Source organism: Panthera tigris, chromosome E1 (assembly GCF_018350195.1).
Source record: "Panthera tigris isolate Pti1 chromosome E1, P.tigris_Pti1_mat1.1, whole genome shotgun sequence".
NCBI lineage: Eukaryota > Metazoa > Chordata > Mammalia > Carnivora > Felidae > Panthera > Panthera tigris.
Window position 1 is genome coordinate 27,420,615 of NC_056673.1, and position 19,127 is coordinate 27,439,741.

General features: G+C 35.1%; 1 protein-coding gene across 1 annotated transcript in view; it reads right to left on the reverse strand.

Annotated features, from left to right (window-relative positions):
* GDPD1 (glycerophosphodiester phosphodiesterase domain containing 1) overlaps positions 1-19,127 on the reverse strand; it is a 49,624-nt gene that overhangs the window by 21,164 nt on the left and 9,333 nt on the right. The window contains exons 2-4 of the mRNA XM_007086734.3: positions 15,256-15,298; positions 2,810-2,945; positions 437-482 (exon numbers count right to left, since the gene is read on the reverse strand). Coding sequence (XP_007086796.1) covers positions 437-482; positions 2,810-2,945; positions 15,256-15,298 — 225 coding nt within the window. The remainder of the gene's footprint in view (positions 1-436; positions 483-2,809; positions 2,946-15,255; positions 15,299-19,127) is intronic.

Genomic DNA, 19,127 nt, shown 5'->3' on the forward strand with positions numbered 1-19,127 from the left:
CGTTACAGAATCAGTAATGATCTGAAAGGGGTCCTTTTCAATGTCTTTTCACTTATTGTTTTTGCTTATGATGGATTATTACTGCAAGTTATAGTAATCGTCTACAATTTGAAGCTTTAGAAATGCAAAGCATCCCTAATAGTATCTGGGTTTCTTATAATTAGTATTCAGGCTTTTTTTTTTTTTTTTTTAAGTATACAGTCTTAAATTACCTGTACATAAATTTAAATAGAATGAGCCAGTTAAATCTCTAGCCTTTATCATCTTAGGGTCCAGATTTCAGATCTGTAGGTCTGAAAGAGTAGGTACTGAGGGCAGTACTTTTAGCTGGAATTTACTATGACAAGAGAACACACATGTATATCTAATTCTCAGTATAAACAAATACCAAATACACTTTAATGTAAATGTTTAAGCTGCAAATGGGAAATATTACCTCTTTGAAATGTGACATCCAGTTTGCCAAGGTAAGGTGGGAGTTCCTTTAAAAGATATGATTTAAAAAAAAAAGTTAGCTCTCAAAATTTAAAAGTATTTAAAAAATTTTTTTAAGTATTTTGGTGTCTTACATTAAGATAAAGATATGCTTCTTCAAAAAATAAAAGAATAAAACATTACCTATGTTTACATAGGGCACTCTTTAGCAGAATATCCCAAACAGCAAATCAATCATAGAACTACTTTCTTTCACAACTTATAAGAAAAGAAATCTGTACTATTTAATATGGACCTTTTCTCAATAATAAATATACAAATATCTCAGTAGATAAGTGTCAAGAATAGACAATTTTAAACAATGACAATCAAACAAAAGAATCTTTAAACTCACAAATAAATAAATGCTAATTAAAATTAAAATTTAGGAAATTTTTGTTATAATATTCAATAATGGTAAGGGTACAGAAAAACGGGAATTCCTCTATTATCACATTTTAGAACTCTCTTGTTTTTTTGTTTTGTGTTTTTTTTAATTCTTACTTTGTTTTTAGATAAACTCTACGACCAACATGGGGCTTGAACTCATGACCCTGAGATCAAGAGTCACATGCTCCACCAACTGAGCCAGACATGAGTCCCAGATTTTAGAATCCTTAAAACACTTTTTTTAAGTGGCATTTTATTTTATTCTTAATTAATTAAATTAAAAAAAAAAAACTTAGAACTAATTCAAATGCCCAACAACAGAAGAGGAATGGTTAAAAATAACTCCATATCCAATCAAGGGAATAACTGCAGTCATTTAAAATGCTGATGAAAAATAAGCATGGAATCTGAAAAGGCTAAATACCAAACAATTCCAACAATATGACATTCTGGAAAAGGTAAAACTATGAAGACGATAAAAAGATCAATGGTTGCCAGGGGTTGGGGGGCAGGAAGGATGAACAGGCCAAGGATTTTTAGGGCAGTGAAATTATTATGTATGACACTTGTAATAGTTGATACATATTATTACACATTAAAACGTACATGTCGTTATATGTTAAAACCTACAGAATGTACAACATTAAGAATAAACCCTACTGGGGTGCCTGTCTGGCTCTGTTCGTTAAGCGTCTGACTTCAGCTCAGGTAATGATCTCGTGGTTTGTGAGTTTGAGCCCCACGTCAGGCTCTGTGCAAACAGCTCTGAGCCTAGAGCCTGCTTCGGATTCTGTGTCTCCCTCTCTCTGTCTCTCTCCCACTCAAAAATAAATAAACTCTCTCTCTTTCTCTCAAAAATAAATAAACATTAAAAAAATAAAAATAAACCTACTGTTACCTATGGATTTGGGGTGACAATGATGTGTTAATGTAGGTTCATAGATTGTACCAAATGTAACACTCTGGTGCAGGATGTTGACGGGGGGGGGGGGGGGGGGGGGGGGGGGGAAGGTTCAGAAGTTAGTGGAAACTCTGTACTTTCTGCTCAATTTTGCTGATAACTGCTCTAAAAACTAAAGTCTGTTAAATGAGAAAGCATGGAAAAATGTGTATCATGCCATAATGTTAAAGTGTTTAAAAACACAATATACATAATATACAGTAGGATCATAACCATGTAAAAAACATACAAGATATACATACAGATAGTATCCTGTTAACATAAGTTTTCTTTAGGTGGTAAAACAAAGCATTTATTTTTCCCATCCATTTATCAGTCTTTACTATAATGGCATGTAAACCACTAAAATCAGATTTCCTATCCTTGAAGACTAAAATTAATTCATATATTTAATCTGATCAAATAAATTGTAGAATACTTCAAGCAAGTTGAATTTTAGTAGTTTTACATTTGAAGACTTTGGTAATTTTGTTAAAATATTTATAAAAATAAGTCTCCAAAATGTATCCACAGGTGTCTGTAGTAAGTACAAATCCTCACTGGAAATTAGAATAGTTTTCTTTTTTTTTTTTAATGTTTATTTATTTTTGAGAGAGAAGGGGAGAGAGAGAGAGAGAGAGAGAGGGAGGGAGAGCATAAGCAGGGGAGGGGCAGAGACACACACACACACACACACACACACACACACACACACACAGAATCCAAAGCAGGCTTCAGGCTCTGAGTTGTCAGCACAGAGCCCAACACAGGGCTTGAACCCATGAACCGTGAAATCATGACCTGAGCTGAAGTTGGATGCTTAACGAACTGAGCTACACAAGTGCCCCTAGAATAGTTTTTAAAATTTTCTTTGACATTCATTATTTAATCACTATCATTTATTTTTTATTATTTATTGAAACACTATCTGGCATTCATTGTTTTTAATAATCTTACAGGCTCTAGTATCTATTAGATAGTAGTTTATCATGCATTGTTACTTACACAGTACTTGAGATCAGAGATGTTTACATTGACTCCAGTTGATCTCTTTAGATTCTCATCATGTGACACTACAACTTGTTCATCTTTTGTGATATGGCAGTCCAATTCCAGCATATCAGTTCCAATTGTAACTGCACTGAAGAAATGCAAAGAATAATGACATTCTGAAAGTTAAGTAAACTTAACTTTGTCAGATGTAAAAATTTGGAGTTATAAATCAAATAGCAAAAAAATCTCTTAACGCTAAAATTTCTCTACACTGTCATCTACTAGATTTATTGATGTGAAAATATTCTAAAGTAAACACATAACAAGAGAATCATGTTACCCCTTTCCATAACCCGGTATCCATATTCCTGACAACCCAGTATAATGGAAAGAACACTGGATCAGGGGGCACTTGGCTGGTTCAATCAGAAGAGCATGCAACTCTTTTTTTTTTTTTTAAGTTTATTTATTTATTTTGAAAGAGAGAGAGAGTGGGGGAAGGGCAGAGAGAGAAGGAGAGATAGAAACCAAAGAAGGCTCCATGCTGTCAATGCAGAGCCTGATGCAGGGCTCGAACTGACGAACTGTGAGATCATGACCTGAGCCAAAGTCAAGAGTTTGAGCCCCACATTAGGTGTAGAGATTACTTAAATAAAAACTTAAAAACAATAAAAATAATAAAACACTGGATCAGAAGTTAAAAAAAGTCTGGATATCAGTTCCTGCTTTGCTATGAACTTGCTGTATAGGGGTACCTGGGTGGCTCAGTCGGTTAAGTGTCCAACTCTTGATTTCCACTCAGGTCATGATTTTAAGCCCCATGTTGGACTCAGCACTGACAGTGAGGAACCTACTTGGGATTCTCTCTCTCCTTCTGTCTCTGCCCCTCCTCTGCTCATGCACTCTCTCTCTCTAAACAAATAAATAAAGTTAAAAAAAATCAACACACAAAAATCAGTTATGTTTCTGTATACTAACAATGAACAATCTGAAAAGGAAATAACAGAACAATCCATTTACAATAGCATCAAAAAGAATAAAAAATTCTTAGAAATTAACTTAACCAAGGAAATAAGAGACTTGTACAATGAAAACTACAACACACTGCTGAAAGAAATTAAATAAGATACACATACATGGAAAGACATCCCATATTCGTGGATTAGAATGCTTATTATTAAGATACATTGATCTACACATTCAATGAAATTCTTCTAAAAATCCCAATGATTTTGCAAAAATAGAAAGATCCATCCTAAAATGCATATGAGAAGCACCTGGGTGACTCAGTCAGAAGAGCATGCAACTCTTTATTTCAGGGTTGTAAGTTTGAACCCCGCTATGGGTGCAGTGATTACTAAACATAAATAAATAAACTATAAAATGCATATGAAATCTCAAGGAAACTCAAAGAGTCAAAACAATCTTGAAAAAGAACAAAGTTGGAAGACTCACACTTCCTGATTTCAATATTTACTACAAAGCTACAGTTATCAAAGCAATATGGTGCTGGCATAAAGACAGACATATAAATCAATGAAACAGAATAGAGTCCAGAAATAAACCCTCTCATATACTGTCAAATGATTTTCAACAAGGGTACAAAAGACAATTCAATGAGGAAAGGATAGTCTTTTCAACAAATGGTGCTGGGAAAATTGGATATCCCCACGTAAAAGAATGAAGTTGGATCCTTACCTAACACCACATTGAAAAATAAACTCAAAATTGATCAAAGACCTAACCATAACTCCTAAGAAGAAAAAAACCTTTAGAAGACAACATACAGGAAAAGCTTTACCACACTGGATTTGGCAATAATTTCTTGGCTGTGACAACAAAGCACAGGAAACAAAAGAACAACAACAACAAAAAAGACAAACTGTACTTCATCAAAATTAAAAATTTTTGTGTACCAAGGATGGTATCAACAAAGTACAAAGGTAGCCCACAGAATGAGAGAAAATATGTGCAAATCATCTACCTGATAAAGGATTAATATCTACAGTATATAAAGAACTCCTTAAAAAAACCTCAACAACAAGAAAATAACCCAATTCAAAAATGAGGAAAGGAACTGAATAGATATTTCTATAAAGAAGACATGCCAATAAGCACATGGAACGAAGATAAACATCACTAATCATTAGGGAAATCCAGTCAAAACCACAATCAGAGGGACCTGTCTGGCTCCACGGGAAGAGTATGTGATTCTTGATCTCGTGGTCATAAGTTCAAGCCCCATGTTGGGTTAGAGATTACTTAAACTTTAAAAAAGAAAAAAAAATCCCACTATTTCACACACTTTTGGAAGGAAGGAAGGAAGGAAGGAAGGAAGGAAGGAAGGAAGAAGGGAAGGGAAAAAGAAAAAAAAAAAAGTATTGGCCAGAATGTGGAAAAATTGGAACGCTTGTATACTGTTGGTGGGAATATAAAATGGCAGTTCCTCAAGACAACTAAACACAGATTTACCATATGATCCAGCAATTTCACTTCTGAATACACAAAGAAAAAACTGAAAGCAGGTACCCGAAATATTTATACAACCATGTTCATAGAAGCATTGTTCATAATAGTGAAAATTAGGAACAACTTAATTGTCTATCAGCTGATGAATGGATAAACAAAATGTGATATACCTACAAAGAAATATTATTCAGCCTTTAAAAATGAAGGGAATTCTGGGTAGCCTGGCTGGCTCAGTCGGTAGAGCATGAACTCTTGATCTTGGGGCTTGAGGTTTATGTTGCATGAAGAGATTATTTAAAAATAAAAATAAAAAAATCTTAAAAATAGGAAGGAATTCTGATATATGCCACAACATGAGTGAATCTTTAAGGTACTATGCAAGGTGAAAAAAGCCAAAAATAAAAATACAAATATTCAATGATTCCACTTATATAAAGGTACTTAGAATAGTCAAATTAATAGAAATAGAAAGTAGAATGGTAATTACCAGGGCCTGGGGGGAGAAGGTAAGGGAGTTAGTAATTGAATGGGTCCAGAGTTTTGATATGGAAAGATGAAAAAGTTCTGGAGATTAACAGTGGTGATGGTTGCATAGTAATGTGAAGATTAAATGATACTGAACTGTACACTTAATTAAATGGTAAGTTTTATGTTGCGTATATTTTATCATGATAAAATAAAATTTTAAAAATTGGGGAAAAAAGAAAAATTGAAAGGATCAGATCAGACAATCTCTAAGTTTCCTTTCACATCTAAGATCCTATCACTTTTATAAAGGGTATATCACAGTGGTTAAGAGCACAAACACTGAGCAAAAACAGGGTAATTATGTGAGGTGATGGATGTGTTAATTAACTTGATTGTAAGAATCCCTTCACAATATATATACATATCAAATCATCACACTGTATATTTTTTTGATGTTTATTTTTGAGGGAGAGAGCAGGGGAGGGGCAGAAAGAGAGGGAGACACAGAATCTGAAGCAGGCTCCAGGCTCTGAGCTGTCAGCACAGACCCCGAACGGCTCGAACTCACAAACTGGGAGATCATGACCTGAGCTGAAGTCAGACGCTTAACCAACTGAGCCACTCAGGCACAGTGGTTAAATACCTTAAATATATTATTTGTCAATTATACCTCAATAAAGTGGGGGGGGGGGGCGGGAAGTATAGACACTGGAGTCTGTGTTCAAATACGGGGTCTGCCACTTACTTGGGCAAGTTATTTAGCTTCTTTATGCTTCAGTTTCCTTGTTCCCAAAGCCGTGATGACACTATCAGCTCTCTGTACCTCCTTACAACGTACCTTACCTTCCAAGCAGCCCCACACTCTTTAAATACTCCCTTTGCCTGGAATGCCTGGGTGGCTCAGTCGGTTAAGCATCTGACTCTTGGGTTTTGACTCGGTCATGATCTCACGATTCATGGGTTCACATCTGGCTCTGCACTGACAGCGCAGAAGCTGCTTGTGATTCTCTCTGTGTCTCTCTCTGTCCATCCCCCATGCTCACTCTCTCTCTCTCAAAAATAAGTAAATAAACAACAAAAAAGAATACTCCCTTTGCCTGAAATGCCTTTTGCAGAAAGACAATATACAATAAAATAATAGACACAAACTTGAACAGGCACTTCACAGCTGAGGATTTCCAAATGGCCAGTAAGTGTATGAATAGATGTCCAAAATCAAATGTCAAACAGGGAAATGTAAATTAAAACCACAATGAGATAGCATTACATATCCACTAGAATGGCTAAAATTAAACAGCCTGACAATAAATTAGCAAGACAGTGGAGCACTGGAATCCTCATGTATTGCTGGTGTGAATATAAATTGGTACAATCACTTTGGAAGGTATAAATATAGACCACCATGTGATCCTGCAATTCCACTTCTGCTAAGTATATATCTGAGAGGGATGAATGCATTTGGCTATTAAAAAACAGATAACATTACTTCACACATCATGGGTGAATCTTACAGATATAAACTGAAAAAAGAAAAACCTGACACAAAAGTATAAATACTGTATGATTACATTTATGTTTTCAGGAACTAGCAAAATCAATTTATCATAAAATAATAGAAATATAGAATAACAGAAATTGAATAATGGCTATCTAGGGGCAACAAGTTGGACAAGTGTCCAACAAGTGTGGACTGGGAAAGGTCACAAGGACACCTTTAAGGGTGCTATAAATGTTCTGTATCTTTATCTGGGTGGTGGTTACAAAGGTACATACATACTAAAATTCACTGGGCCAGGGCCTCCTCGGTGGCTCAGTCGGTTAAGCATCCAACTTGGGCTCAGGTCGTGATCTCACGGTTCGTGAGTTCAAGCCCCATGTCAGGCTCTGTGCTGTTAGATCAGAGCCTAGAGCCTGCTTCGGATTCTGTCTCCCTCTCTCTCTGACCCTCCTCTGCTTGCTCTCTCTCTCTCAAAAATAAACATTAAAAAAAATTCATCAGACTATATACTTAGATTTTGCATTTTATGGGATGTATATTTTATACAACACAAAACAGTTTTTTAAATGTTTATTTATTCCTTTTTGAAAGAGGGAGAGAAAGAGAGAAAGCATGGGAGGGCCAAAGAGAGAGGGAGACCAGAGACAGAGAATCCCAAGCAGGCCCTGTCCTTTAGCCCAGAGCCCAATATGGGGCTCCAACTCATGAACTGTGAAATCATAACCTAGATCTAGTTTACTACTGTATTCCTAGTGCCCGGACACAAGACCTTGCACAGCTGGTACTCTGTAAGTTACTTGTTAAAAAACCTCTGAATGTGTAAAATGCCCACATAGCACTTTATGCACTAATCATCGCGGGTGACACTTCAAGATGAAGAAAAAGTAAACATGGGTGAAACAGGGAGAAAGTTCTAGAAACACTTTTTTAAAATTCAAGAATGGAAAGAGTAGAGCTGTGGTGAGCAGAGGAGGTGAGAAGACACAAAAGTAGATAAATTATGTTTGTGCAATATATTCCCATGCACTTAAACCACAAATACCAGTGGTTCATAAGAGGTCAGGTTTCTACAACTGTATATTAAATTCCTAGAGGAAAGGCCTATGTCTGTTACATATTTTCTAATGTTCACGATGTAGGGCATATTGTAGGTATCCAACGCATTTCTTTCTTCTTTTTTTTTTGATAGAGAGAGAGAGACAGTATGAGTGGTGTAAGGGCAGAGAGAGAGCAAGACATAGAATCTGAAGCAGGCTCCAGGCTGCCAGATGTCAGCACAGAGTGCACCCGACACAGGGTTCAAACTCACAAACCACGAGATCATGACCTGAGCTGAAAGTGGACACTTAATGGACTGAGCCACCAAGGCACCCCATTTCTTAATTTTTTTTAAATGTGTGTTAATTCACTTGGTTAAAAAAGAAAGAATGAGGGACACCTAGTTGGCTCAGTCAGTTGAGCGTTGGACTCCTAGTTTTGGCTCACGTCATGATCTGTAGGTTCAGGAGTTTGAGCCCTGCATTGGGCTCTGTGCTGACATCACGGAGCCTGCTTGGGGTACTCTCCCTCTCTGCCCCTGCTCCACTCATGCTCTCTCAAAATAAATGAAAGAAAGAAAGAAAGAAAGAAAAAGAAAGAAAGAAAGAAAGAAAGAAAGAAAGAAAGAAAAGAAAAGAAAAGAAAGAATGAAGTCATGGTAAGTGGAATCCAGTGGGACCTAGATTAGAAGATTAAGATCCTTGGCCATCCCAGATCTAATGATTCTAAAATTATGTAGCTGCCAAAATTTGCCTTTGGAGTCAACCACTTACCCATTTTCTCTGACTTCACTTACCTCTGATGATCCACTCCAATTAGGATCCCATTCCCAATTCCCATCCTAGGGGCGCCTGGGTGGCTCAGTTTGTTAAGCATCTGACATTTGATTTCAGCTCAGGTCATGATCTCATGGTTTCTGGGTTTGAGCCCTGCATCGGCCTCTGGGCTGACAGCCTGCAGAGCCTGCTTGAGATTCTCTCTCCCTCCCTCTCTGCTCCTGATTGTATGCACGTGCTCTCTCTCTCTCTCAAAATAAATAAATAAACTTAAAAAACAACAACAACAACAACACCAATTCCCATCCCAAAGGCCACTTGATGCCTTATGCCAAAATCTCATACTGCTCCCCTACTCCTCCCTAATTAACACTCCTTTTCAGTGTCCTAATTACTACTAGTTGTTAGGAGAAAAACAAACCTGGCTCCTTAATGTAATTCTTACTAAGATGTAAATAATTACCTTTATGTGTCCTCTTCTAAAGGATATCCACCTTTAAAAGAGAATATTTGTTTGTCAATTGTGTTTGCTAGAACCACAAATGGATAAAAATAAAATCCAAAAAGAAATAAGCAAACAAAAACAGATTTTAGGTTCATAGAATTACTTTTCTGTATTTTTAAATTTCCTTAAATGTTGTTGTTATTGTGTTCAGTTTTTTTAAAAAAGAATAAAAAATGTAGAAACTGTAAGCAATATATACAGCCAGCAAACAGTTTTGAAATAAAACCCCAAAATCCTTTATATAACTAAAAAAAATTGCTACTACTAATTTTTGGGCTTGTACATATCTTCCTTTCTTTTTCTTTTCTTTTGTTATTTTTTTCTGAGTATGTGAAGGGAGAGTAAGAGCAGAGACTATATTTTCCTGTATTAAAAAAAAATTATACCTTCTACCTAAGAAATCTAAGTATTAAGCTTGCCATTAGCTGAAATGTTGGCTATTTTTAGAAATGTTTAGGAATTCATATAAAAAATATTTTCCACTTATTGTATGCTTATCTCTTATTAATAAGCTAATAAAAATTCAGAGCAATAGTAAGTGCATCCAGGACAATTTGTAAATTATCCTAATAAAATTATCCCAAATTTGATACAGAAATAGCTAGAAAATAGCAAGAAAAAGGAAATTTTTTTTATTACTTTGGCCTTCAAAATTTTCCATAAATAACAATATGCATCTACTTCAATTGAAGCACTAGATATTTTATAGCTGAATTTCTTTCTTTTTATAATATAGCTGAATTTCTAACAAGCTGATTACAAACATAGAAAAAAGGAAGCCAAGGCTTCAATACTACCAGAAAAAGAAATAAAAACTCTAGCTCTAAAAGATATGAAATTACTTGAAATTCCAGAGAAACAATACATAACAACTTAAAACAGACCCTATATTAAGGAATTTATTTGAATCTCTTTAATTCCTCACAACATTGGGGTTTATTATTATTTCCATTTCATAGATGAGAAATTAGTACTGTATTAATTAGATATTCTGAAAAACATAGCATGAGAACCAGGTCACTGATTAATTACTTTGACTGCCTGCCAACTTACACTTCCAGCTATTGCTAAAACAATTTGTTTCTTACTTTTACCATTCATGTTAATACCATGGGGATCAAATTGTCCCGTGGGTATTTACAAAGGCAGCCTGGTTTAATAACCTAGTTTTATTACCTCTTAGGAGCCAGATTTTATATACTCAAGGGCTTAGTAAATGTGTGTGTGTGTGTGTGTGTGTATTACAGTTCCTTAGTTTTTGGTTCTATGCTTATTATGGATGGGGTTCTGTCTCCTTCATCTGTCTTCTGTTAATATTCTGCTTTGTTCTTAAGTTCCCCATTCCACGTATCATTTGGTAAGCAACTGGTAAGTCTATTAGCACCAGAACTAGGTGTTAGGGACTGAGAGATCAATATGGAAGGATTCTTGCTACCAAAGGAATCACAGAGGAGCTATATTCATAACCTAAGGTGTTTGTGAAAGCATTTTATAAACCACATTACAGGACGTTTTGTAAATTGTGAGATGCAAAAAATAAAGACAGAAAGAAAAAGCAAGCAAGCAAGCAAGGAAGCAATTGTGAGATGCAATTATTTCTTTGTCAGTCCTAATTACTTCTTTAGCCCCACTATAATGAATTAATTTTCCATACATTCTTAAAGGTCCTTTCAGTTTCCTAGACATATCTTGTCTGCATAGCCTCACATCTTAATCTGAAATATTGCACATTTTTTCCGCTTTCTTTCTTTCTTTCTTTTCTTTCTTTCTTCTTTTTTTCCTTCTTTCTTTCTTTCTTTCTTTCTTTCTTTCTTTCTTCCTTTCTTTCTTTTTTTTTTTTTTTTTTTGACTAATCTCTGCACCCAATGTGGGGCTCAAACTCACAGCCAGAGATCAAGAGTTGCATGCTCTACCAACTAAGCCAGCCAGGCACCCAAACACTTCACATTTTAAAAATAGCTTCTTCCTCTGTACCAAATGATAACTCTTCTAGTCCTGGTATCTTTTCAATTTTCTGGTGAATCTTAACCAGGCTTCCCCGACCAACTATTTATATTTTCTTTAATATCTTCTTCTCTTCACTTCTGTGTCATAATATATATGCTCTGTAAAGTGTATGTCTACACATGCACATAAATAAGATCTAAATTTTAGCTGTTCATTATATTTTTACTATCTCTCTCTCAACTACTTATCCTATCAAAGATATACCGTACTTAAGCACAGTATCTATCTTTTGCCGGTTATATATTATAACTCCTTTTAAATATACTGTACCTTGAAAATAGTATGTTTACATGATTTTTTCTTGCTGCTCATGAAGCAGCTATTAAAAAAAAAAAAAACAACTCCTAGCAGTTAAGAACTAATAGAATATTAGTTAAGGAACTAACAGAATATTTCTAAATGAAAACAAAAGTATTGATTGATAGCAAGAGCACTGATACATACATAAGATAAAACAAAACACAAAAACCACTACCAACAACAAATCTTAAAAAGAGGTTAAAATTAAGCTTATTGGGGAAAAGACAGTCTCTTCAACAAATGGTGCAGAAAAAGTGGACAGCTACATGCAAAAGAATGAAACTGGGCCACTTTATTACATCATACACAAAAAATAAAGCCAAAATGGATTAAAGACTAAATGTGAGGCCTGAAACCATAAAACTAGGAGAAAAACCTAGGCAATAATATTTTTGACATTAGCCTTAGAAACATTTTTTCTAGATATGTCTCCTCATACAAGAGAAACAAGAGCAAAATTAATCTATTGGGACTACACCAAAATAAAAAGCTTCTGCACAGCTAAGTAAATAATCAACGAATCTAAAAGGCAACCTACTGAATGGGAGAAGATTTGCAAGTGTCATATCCAATAAAGGGTTAGTATCCAAAATATGTAAAATATGATGCAACTCAACACCCCCAAACCCAAATAATGCAATTTAAAAATGGGCAGAAAAGGGGCACCTGGATGGCTCAGTCGGTTAAGCATACAACTTTGGCTCAGGTCATGATCTCGTGGTTCATGAGTTCGAGCCTCAGATAAGGCTCTCTGCTGTCAGTGCGGAGTCCACTTCAGATTCTCTATTTCCCTCTCTCTCTGCCCATCGCTCACTCATGCTCTGTCTCTCTCTCCCAAAAATAAATAAAACATTTTTTAAAAAACGAGCAGAAGATATGAAAAGACATTTCTCCAAAGGAGACATACAGATAGCCAAGAGACCCACGAAAAGATGCTCAACATCACTCATCATCAGGGAAATGCAAATAAAAACTACAATGAGATATCACCTCACACCTGTCAGAAGACAAGTCACACAAGAAATGGGGTACCTGGGTGGTTCAGTGGATTGAGCATAAGACTCTTGGTTTCAACTCAAGTCATGATCCCAGGGTCGTGGGATTAAGCCCTGCATCAGGCTGCATGCTGAGTGTGGAGCCTGATTAAGATTCATTCTCTCTCTCTCTCTCTCTCTCTCTCTCTCACTGCTTCTGCCCCTCTTCTCCACTTGCTCTCTCTCTCTAAAATAAAAAAACAAAACAAAACAAAAACCCCACAAGAAACAAGTGTTGGCAAAGATGTAGAGAAAAAGCAACCATTGTGCACTGTGGGTAGGAATGCAAATTGGCACAGCCACTGTGGAAAACAATATGGAGGTTCCTTAAAAAGTTAAAAATTACAAATAAAATTACCATATGATCCTGTAATTCCACTACTGGATATTTACCCAAATAAAATGGGTAATTCAAAAAGATATATGCACTCCTATGTTTATTACAGCATTATTCACAATAGCCAAGATATAGAAGCTACCCAAATGTCCATCAACAGATGACTGAATAAAGATGTGATACACACACACACACAACACACACACACACACACACACACACACACACACACACAGTGGAATATTACTCAGCCATAAAAAATAATGAGATCTTGCCACTTACAACATGGATGGACCTAGAGGGTATAATGCTAAGTGAAATAATAAGTCAGACAGAGAAAGACAAATACCATATGATTTCACTCATATGTGGAATTTAAGAAATAAGACAAATGAACAAAGAAAATAAAAAGACAAACAACAACTAAACATAGTAAATGTAATGTTGTATCTATCAAGTAAAAACCACCTAAATCAGACATTCTTTGAACATCAAAAAACTTACCAGACGATCACAGTCTTCAAAGATAAAATTATTTACATTCCATCTTTATAAATAACTTATTATACAAATACAGTATCCTTAGGAATAGTTTATTCTAACCAAGTATTTTAATGTTATAAATAAGGGTGGTTGGTAAAAATTTAACCAAAAATATGGAGAAAAACTTACAAAACAATATACTTTAAACATAAAGAATGCTTAGAATCACTCAAAGTTATAAGCATTTATCCCCCAGATATTATATATATCACTACATCCCAGGCATCAAATATTTGATAAATCATAGTATATTGGGTACATACCCAATATGCATCTCAGTGTAAACTGTACAAATAAAGTGATTCGTTGATTTTTTTTAACTTAAGAGTAATTTAAATGAGTCTGGAAAGGTTTTTCCACAGACAGGAGGAAAGTTTTTGCATTTTTAGAGATGTAAGAGAATTTGGGGATTATAGCCAAATGCACTGTATTGTAGAACAGGAAGAATAAACAATGACAACACAGGAAGACAGGATTTAGATGAAATAGAATATGGAAAACCAGTACATTTGGACCTGATAACAGGAAAAATAAACTCTAAGGTGTTTTTTGTTATTTTTATTTTTAAGTAATCTCTATGCCTAAAGTGGGGCTCGAATTTACAGCCCCAAGATAAAAAGTCACATGCTCTACTGACTGAGTCAGCCAGCCACATCTACATTTTAAGGTGTCTTTGAATGATGACAAACAGAAACAGAACAAAAACTTAAGCCAAATTCTCCTGATTTCTTAGCCCCATTTGTATGCATAAACATGGCTGAATAAATATATAAGAAAATATTTTTCTTACTAAATATGGAAAGGTAATGTCTTCCATGGGGTTTAACTTTTCATATTCCCTGCCTTATTTTCCAGAGAAAATAAAACAGTGTTTTCACCATTACCATAGACTGATGATGATCATTTACTCTAAGACAAAGAACAAGGTATCAATCAGCTTTCATTCCTGTCTCTCCTGCTGCTTCTCTGTGAGGTGCCCTAAAAGAGATCTATGTGAAATATGAATAATTGAAACACTGAAAAAAGTTTATCTTATTCAGAAAAATAAGATCAGCACTCATAAAGCTTCAAACAAGAAAGACCAGATTATAGGTTCAGGTCTGTAGAAGAATTACAGGGTAGACACATAACCCTATTCATAAGCAGCAATCAGTGTTAACAGTTGTTTCATTTTCTCCTTTTCTCTTTCTCTCCAAGACTAATTAGCATTACACACAGTATGTTCCTTGTTACAAATGTCTTCTTTCAGCTTTAGAACTATAGTATCTTTTGATTACCCACAACTCTGATCTAGTTTTTCAGTTATGCAGAAGCCAAACACTCTTTGTAACACTTCAGACTAGCTAAATTAAAAAAAAAAAAAAAGCAATTTTAATAAAATAGAAACAACTGTCACAAGTGGATGCTATGTGTATACTATCTTCACTTTGTGAATCTTTATCATAAAGATAAACTGTAAAAGAATACCTTTTTATATACTTACTGCTGAAAGGCTGCCATTGTATTCTCCAAATTTTCTCCAGCACCTGTGAAAACATTCCATTTAAACTTCATTTACTTAGCTAATTTGAACTTTTTATTTTTCTAGAAATTCACTTTAATAAGATACATCTAGTGAATCTTGATGTCTATATACTATGAAGACATCATAAGTGTTTGAAAGAATGTAATGGTATTTTGATTTTTTTTTTTTTTTTTTTTTTTTGGCTGCACCAGGACGAATGAAAGATTAAAACAAAGCCACAGCAACACAGAAAGGTTAGAAGAACCTAAACATGATTTTTAAGCTACAATATCTTGACAGAAGAGGACTCGGTACATATACACCTCCTCAGAAAGGGTTAAACTATCTCTCCTCTGCACGCCCATACTTTATTACGCATTTCTCTAATAAAGACATTTATTATACTACAGCATAAATTATTAACCTGGCTCCTCCTTTTCCTCAGAATTAACTGAAAAGAAGTGACTGGTTTAATCACCCTGGCTGAAGGCAGTATAGGGTAGTAGTTGAGGGTGGAGTTAGGATCTTTGTTCTCAAATTATTTGATATTTGCATGACCTTGGTAAAAGCTACATAACCTCTCAGTGGCTGAGCTTCTTTATAAAAATGAGGGGCGCCTGGCTGGCTTAGTCAGTGGAGCATTGACTCTTGATCTCAGCGTTGTGTGTTTGAGCCCCACATTGGGGGTAGAGATTACTTAAAAAAATATATAATTAAAAGATTTTTTTTTAATTAAGTAAATTTACCCTCAACGTGGGGCTCAAACTCAAGACCTAGATCAAGACTCACATGCTCTACTGACTGAGCCAGCCAGGTGCAGCCTCCCTTGCCGCACCCCCTCCTGCCAAATAAAATCTTAAAAAAAAAAAAAAAAAGAATGAGGTTAATGATGGCACCTGTCTCATAGGATTGCTGTAATTAAATGAATTAACACTGTCAAGTGCCTATGTCAACAATTTTAAAACATGATAGTTTTCCCCTTTTTAATATCTCTGAAGCTAGGGTGATTTTACAATGGATGGTATGTACTAGTTTATTTGACAAGATTTTTTCTTAGCAGCACATTAAAAATGTGCACTTTATAACTAATGGCATTAGGTTCAATGAAATACAGTAAAACCCTGGTTTGCAAGCATAATTCATTCGGGAAACATGCTTATAATCTTATAATCCAAAACACTCATATGTCAAAGTAAATTTCAAAGACCACTAGCTCAATTGTGACATTCAGTGTCATGTACTACTCGTATTGCAAGACATTGCTCATTTATCAAACTAAAATTTATTATAAATGTTTGCTTGTCTTGCAGAACACTTGCAGAACAAGTTGCTCACAATCCAAGATTTTACTATAGTGAAAATTCAGTAAAAGTAAAGGATCACTGCTATTATTATTACTAGTAATTAGTGCTTGGTGAATGTCCATTGACTAATGAATGAATAGTATTGCAATAACAAAAAGGACACAGTATATTATATATACTAGGCAAAATCAATTAACATAACATGCTAGCCACAAGTTTTAAAATATTTTAAAACTAAAAGATTTCAGTATTACTAATTAATGGAATGCACAGGTCAAATACTTAGGAAATATTTTTCCAAATACTTCAGAAAACAATTTCTTCTTAACAAAAAGAAACACTTCAAGTTTAGGGTACTGTTCAAGTATTACCATTAACATGTTTTACATACAATACCGTCTGGACATATTTGTTTTTTATTTTTATTTTTTTTATTAAAAAAAAATTTTTTTAACGTTTATTTATTTTTGAGACAGAGAAACACAGAGCATGAACGGGGGAGGGTCAGAGAGAGGGAGACACAGAATCCGAAACAGGCCCCAGGCTCCAAGCTGTCAGCACAGAACCCGACGCGGGACTCGAACTCACGGACCGTGAGATCATGACCTGAGCCAAAGTCGGCCGCTTAACCGACTGAGCCACCCAGGCGCCCCGACATATTTGTGACAGTATTAAAATATTCTTCTTCTTTTATACTGCTAGATTGTATTTTTATGACAACCTAACTAATAATCAATGGAAACACAAGGTATGAAGAAATGAATATATTAACCTAATGTTCTAAAGCTCCATAGTTTAGCAGAGAGAAAAGAATATCCATATGAAAAAAGCTACTTTGATTTTAGGTTCTCTTAGTTACTAGAGTTGATGCAGATAAAGTAAATAGGAAGATTATAGGTTTTTTTTCAAAAGTGCTCTTTTGGGGTGCCTGAGTGGCTCAGCTGGTTAAGCAACGGACTTGTGGTCATGATCTCATGGTCTGTGGGTTTCAGCCTTGTACTGGGCTCTGTGCTAACAGCAAGATGCCTGCTTGAGATTCTGTCTTTCCCTCTCTCTCTGCCCCTCCTCACTCGTGCACACAAGCTCTCTCTCTTTCTCAAAATAAATAAACTTAAAAAAAAAAAAGTAAGTGCTCTATTGAGGTTAAATGACTTTTATTTTCTTTCATAGATTAAATGACTTTTAAAAATCTAGCTGGTGTGGGGCGCCTGGGTGGCTCAGTCAGTTAAGCGTCTGACTTCAGCTCAGGTCATGATCTCACAGTTTGTGAGTTTGAGCCCCATGTCAGGGTCTGTGCCGACAGCTCAGAGCCTGGATCCTGCTTCGGATTCTGTGTCTCCCTCTCTCTGCCTCTCCTAGCTTGTGCTCTATGTCTCTCTCTCTCTCAAAAATAAACATTGAAAAATAAATAAAAAATAAAAATCTAGCTGGTGTTTGTTTTAAAAACTATAGAAATATGTTATATTTGGATAATCAATATTCAAGAACAAAGCACTCTAGAATATGACCAAAAAAGACAAGAGTGCTCTAAAATGGTTATTAGTAGGTTAAATAAGTTAAACTACTGACTGCTTTTTGCGCCAAAAAGGAATTTAAAAGGATACAGAAGCCAGTTTGAAAAAGTTCTCATTGGCCAAACCAGGGACAATGTTATCACCAAAATAATGACAATAATCATCAAATAAAGCAGAATATGTTGAACCCACTCCCGAAAAAGAAAGAAAACATTGAGCCCATTTTACTAAGTACACTGAAAGTCTGATGAAGAATGGGATACACACGTAGTTTCAAAGAACCTCCCTACAAAAATACTTATCCATTACAAAGAAAAAAGGAGTAATTTCAAATGGAAAAGTTTGGCAGACACCAGCTTCCCTCTTCATCAAGAGATCGAAGTAAATAAATATCATTAGCCTTCAAGCTGACTTCTTGTGTCTTTCCATTTTCTTTGCTTTTTGGCACAATAAAGCAGTTGGTAGTTTAACTTAACAAATCAAATAGCAGTTATCTCCAGGTGGCTGGAATACAAGTGATTTCTTTTCTAATATGCATTCTTTTATATCTTACAATCCCTCTACAATGAAAATGCATTACTTTTAAAATAGTTGGGAGAATCAAAATCTTAAGCACATGGCATATATGCTGAAACCTGGAAAATTCTCTTCACCACAGCCTCCCAATATTTCTTAACCTTAATACCAGAATGAATTCAATTCTCAACTCCTTCATGAAGTAGTACTTTCTTACCACTTCAGATTACAATGATTCTTTTTACAGTCCAGAGTTACTGCCTTAAACTGTTCCCAACCATTTCAGTCTCAGGATTCTTTTACTGAGTACCTCAAAGAGCTTTTAATTATGTGGATTATATCCATTAATAATTACATATTAGAAATTGAATATTAAAAAATTGTTTAAACTTTTTTTAAAAAAAGTAATCTCTATGACCAAAATGCGGCTCAAACTCACGACTCCGAGATCAAGTCACATACTCTACCGACTGAGTCAGCAAGGGGCCCACACTATAAAATTTTTAAATTTGTTTAC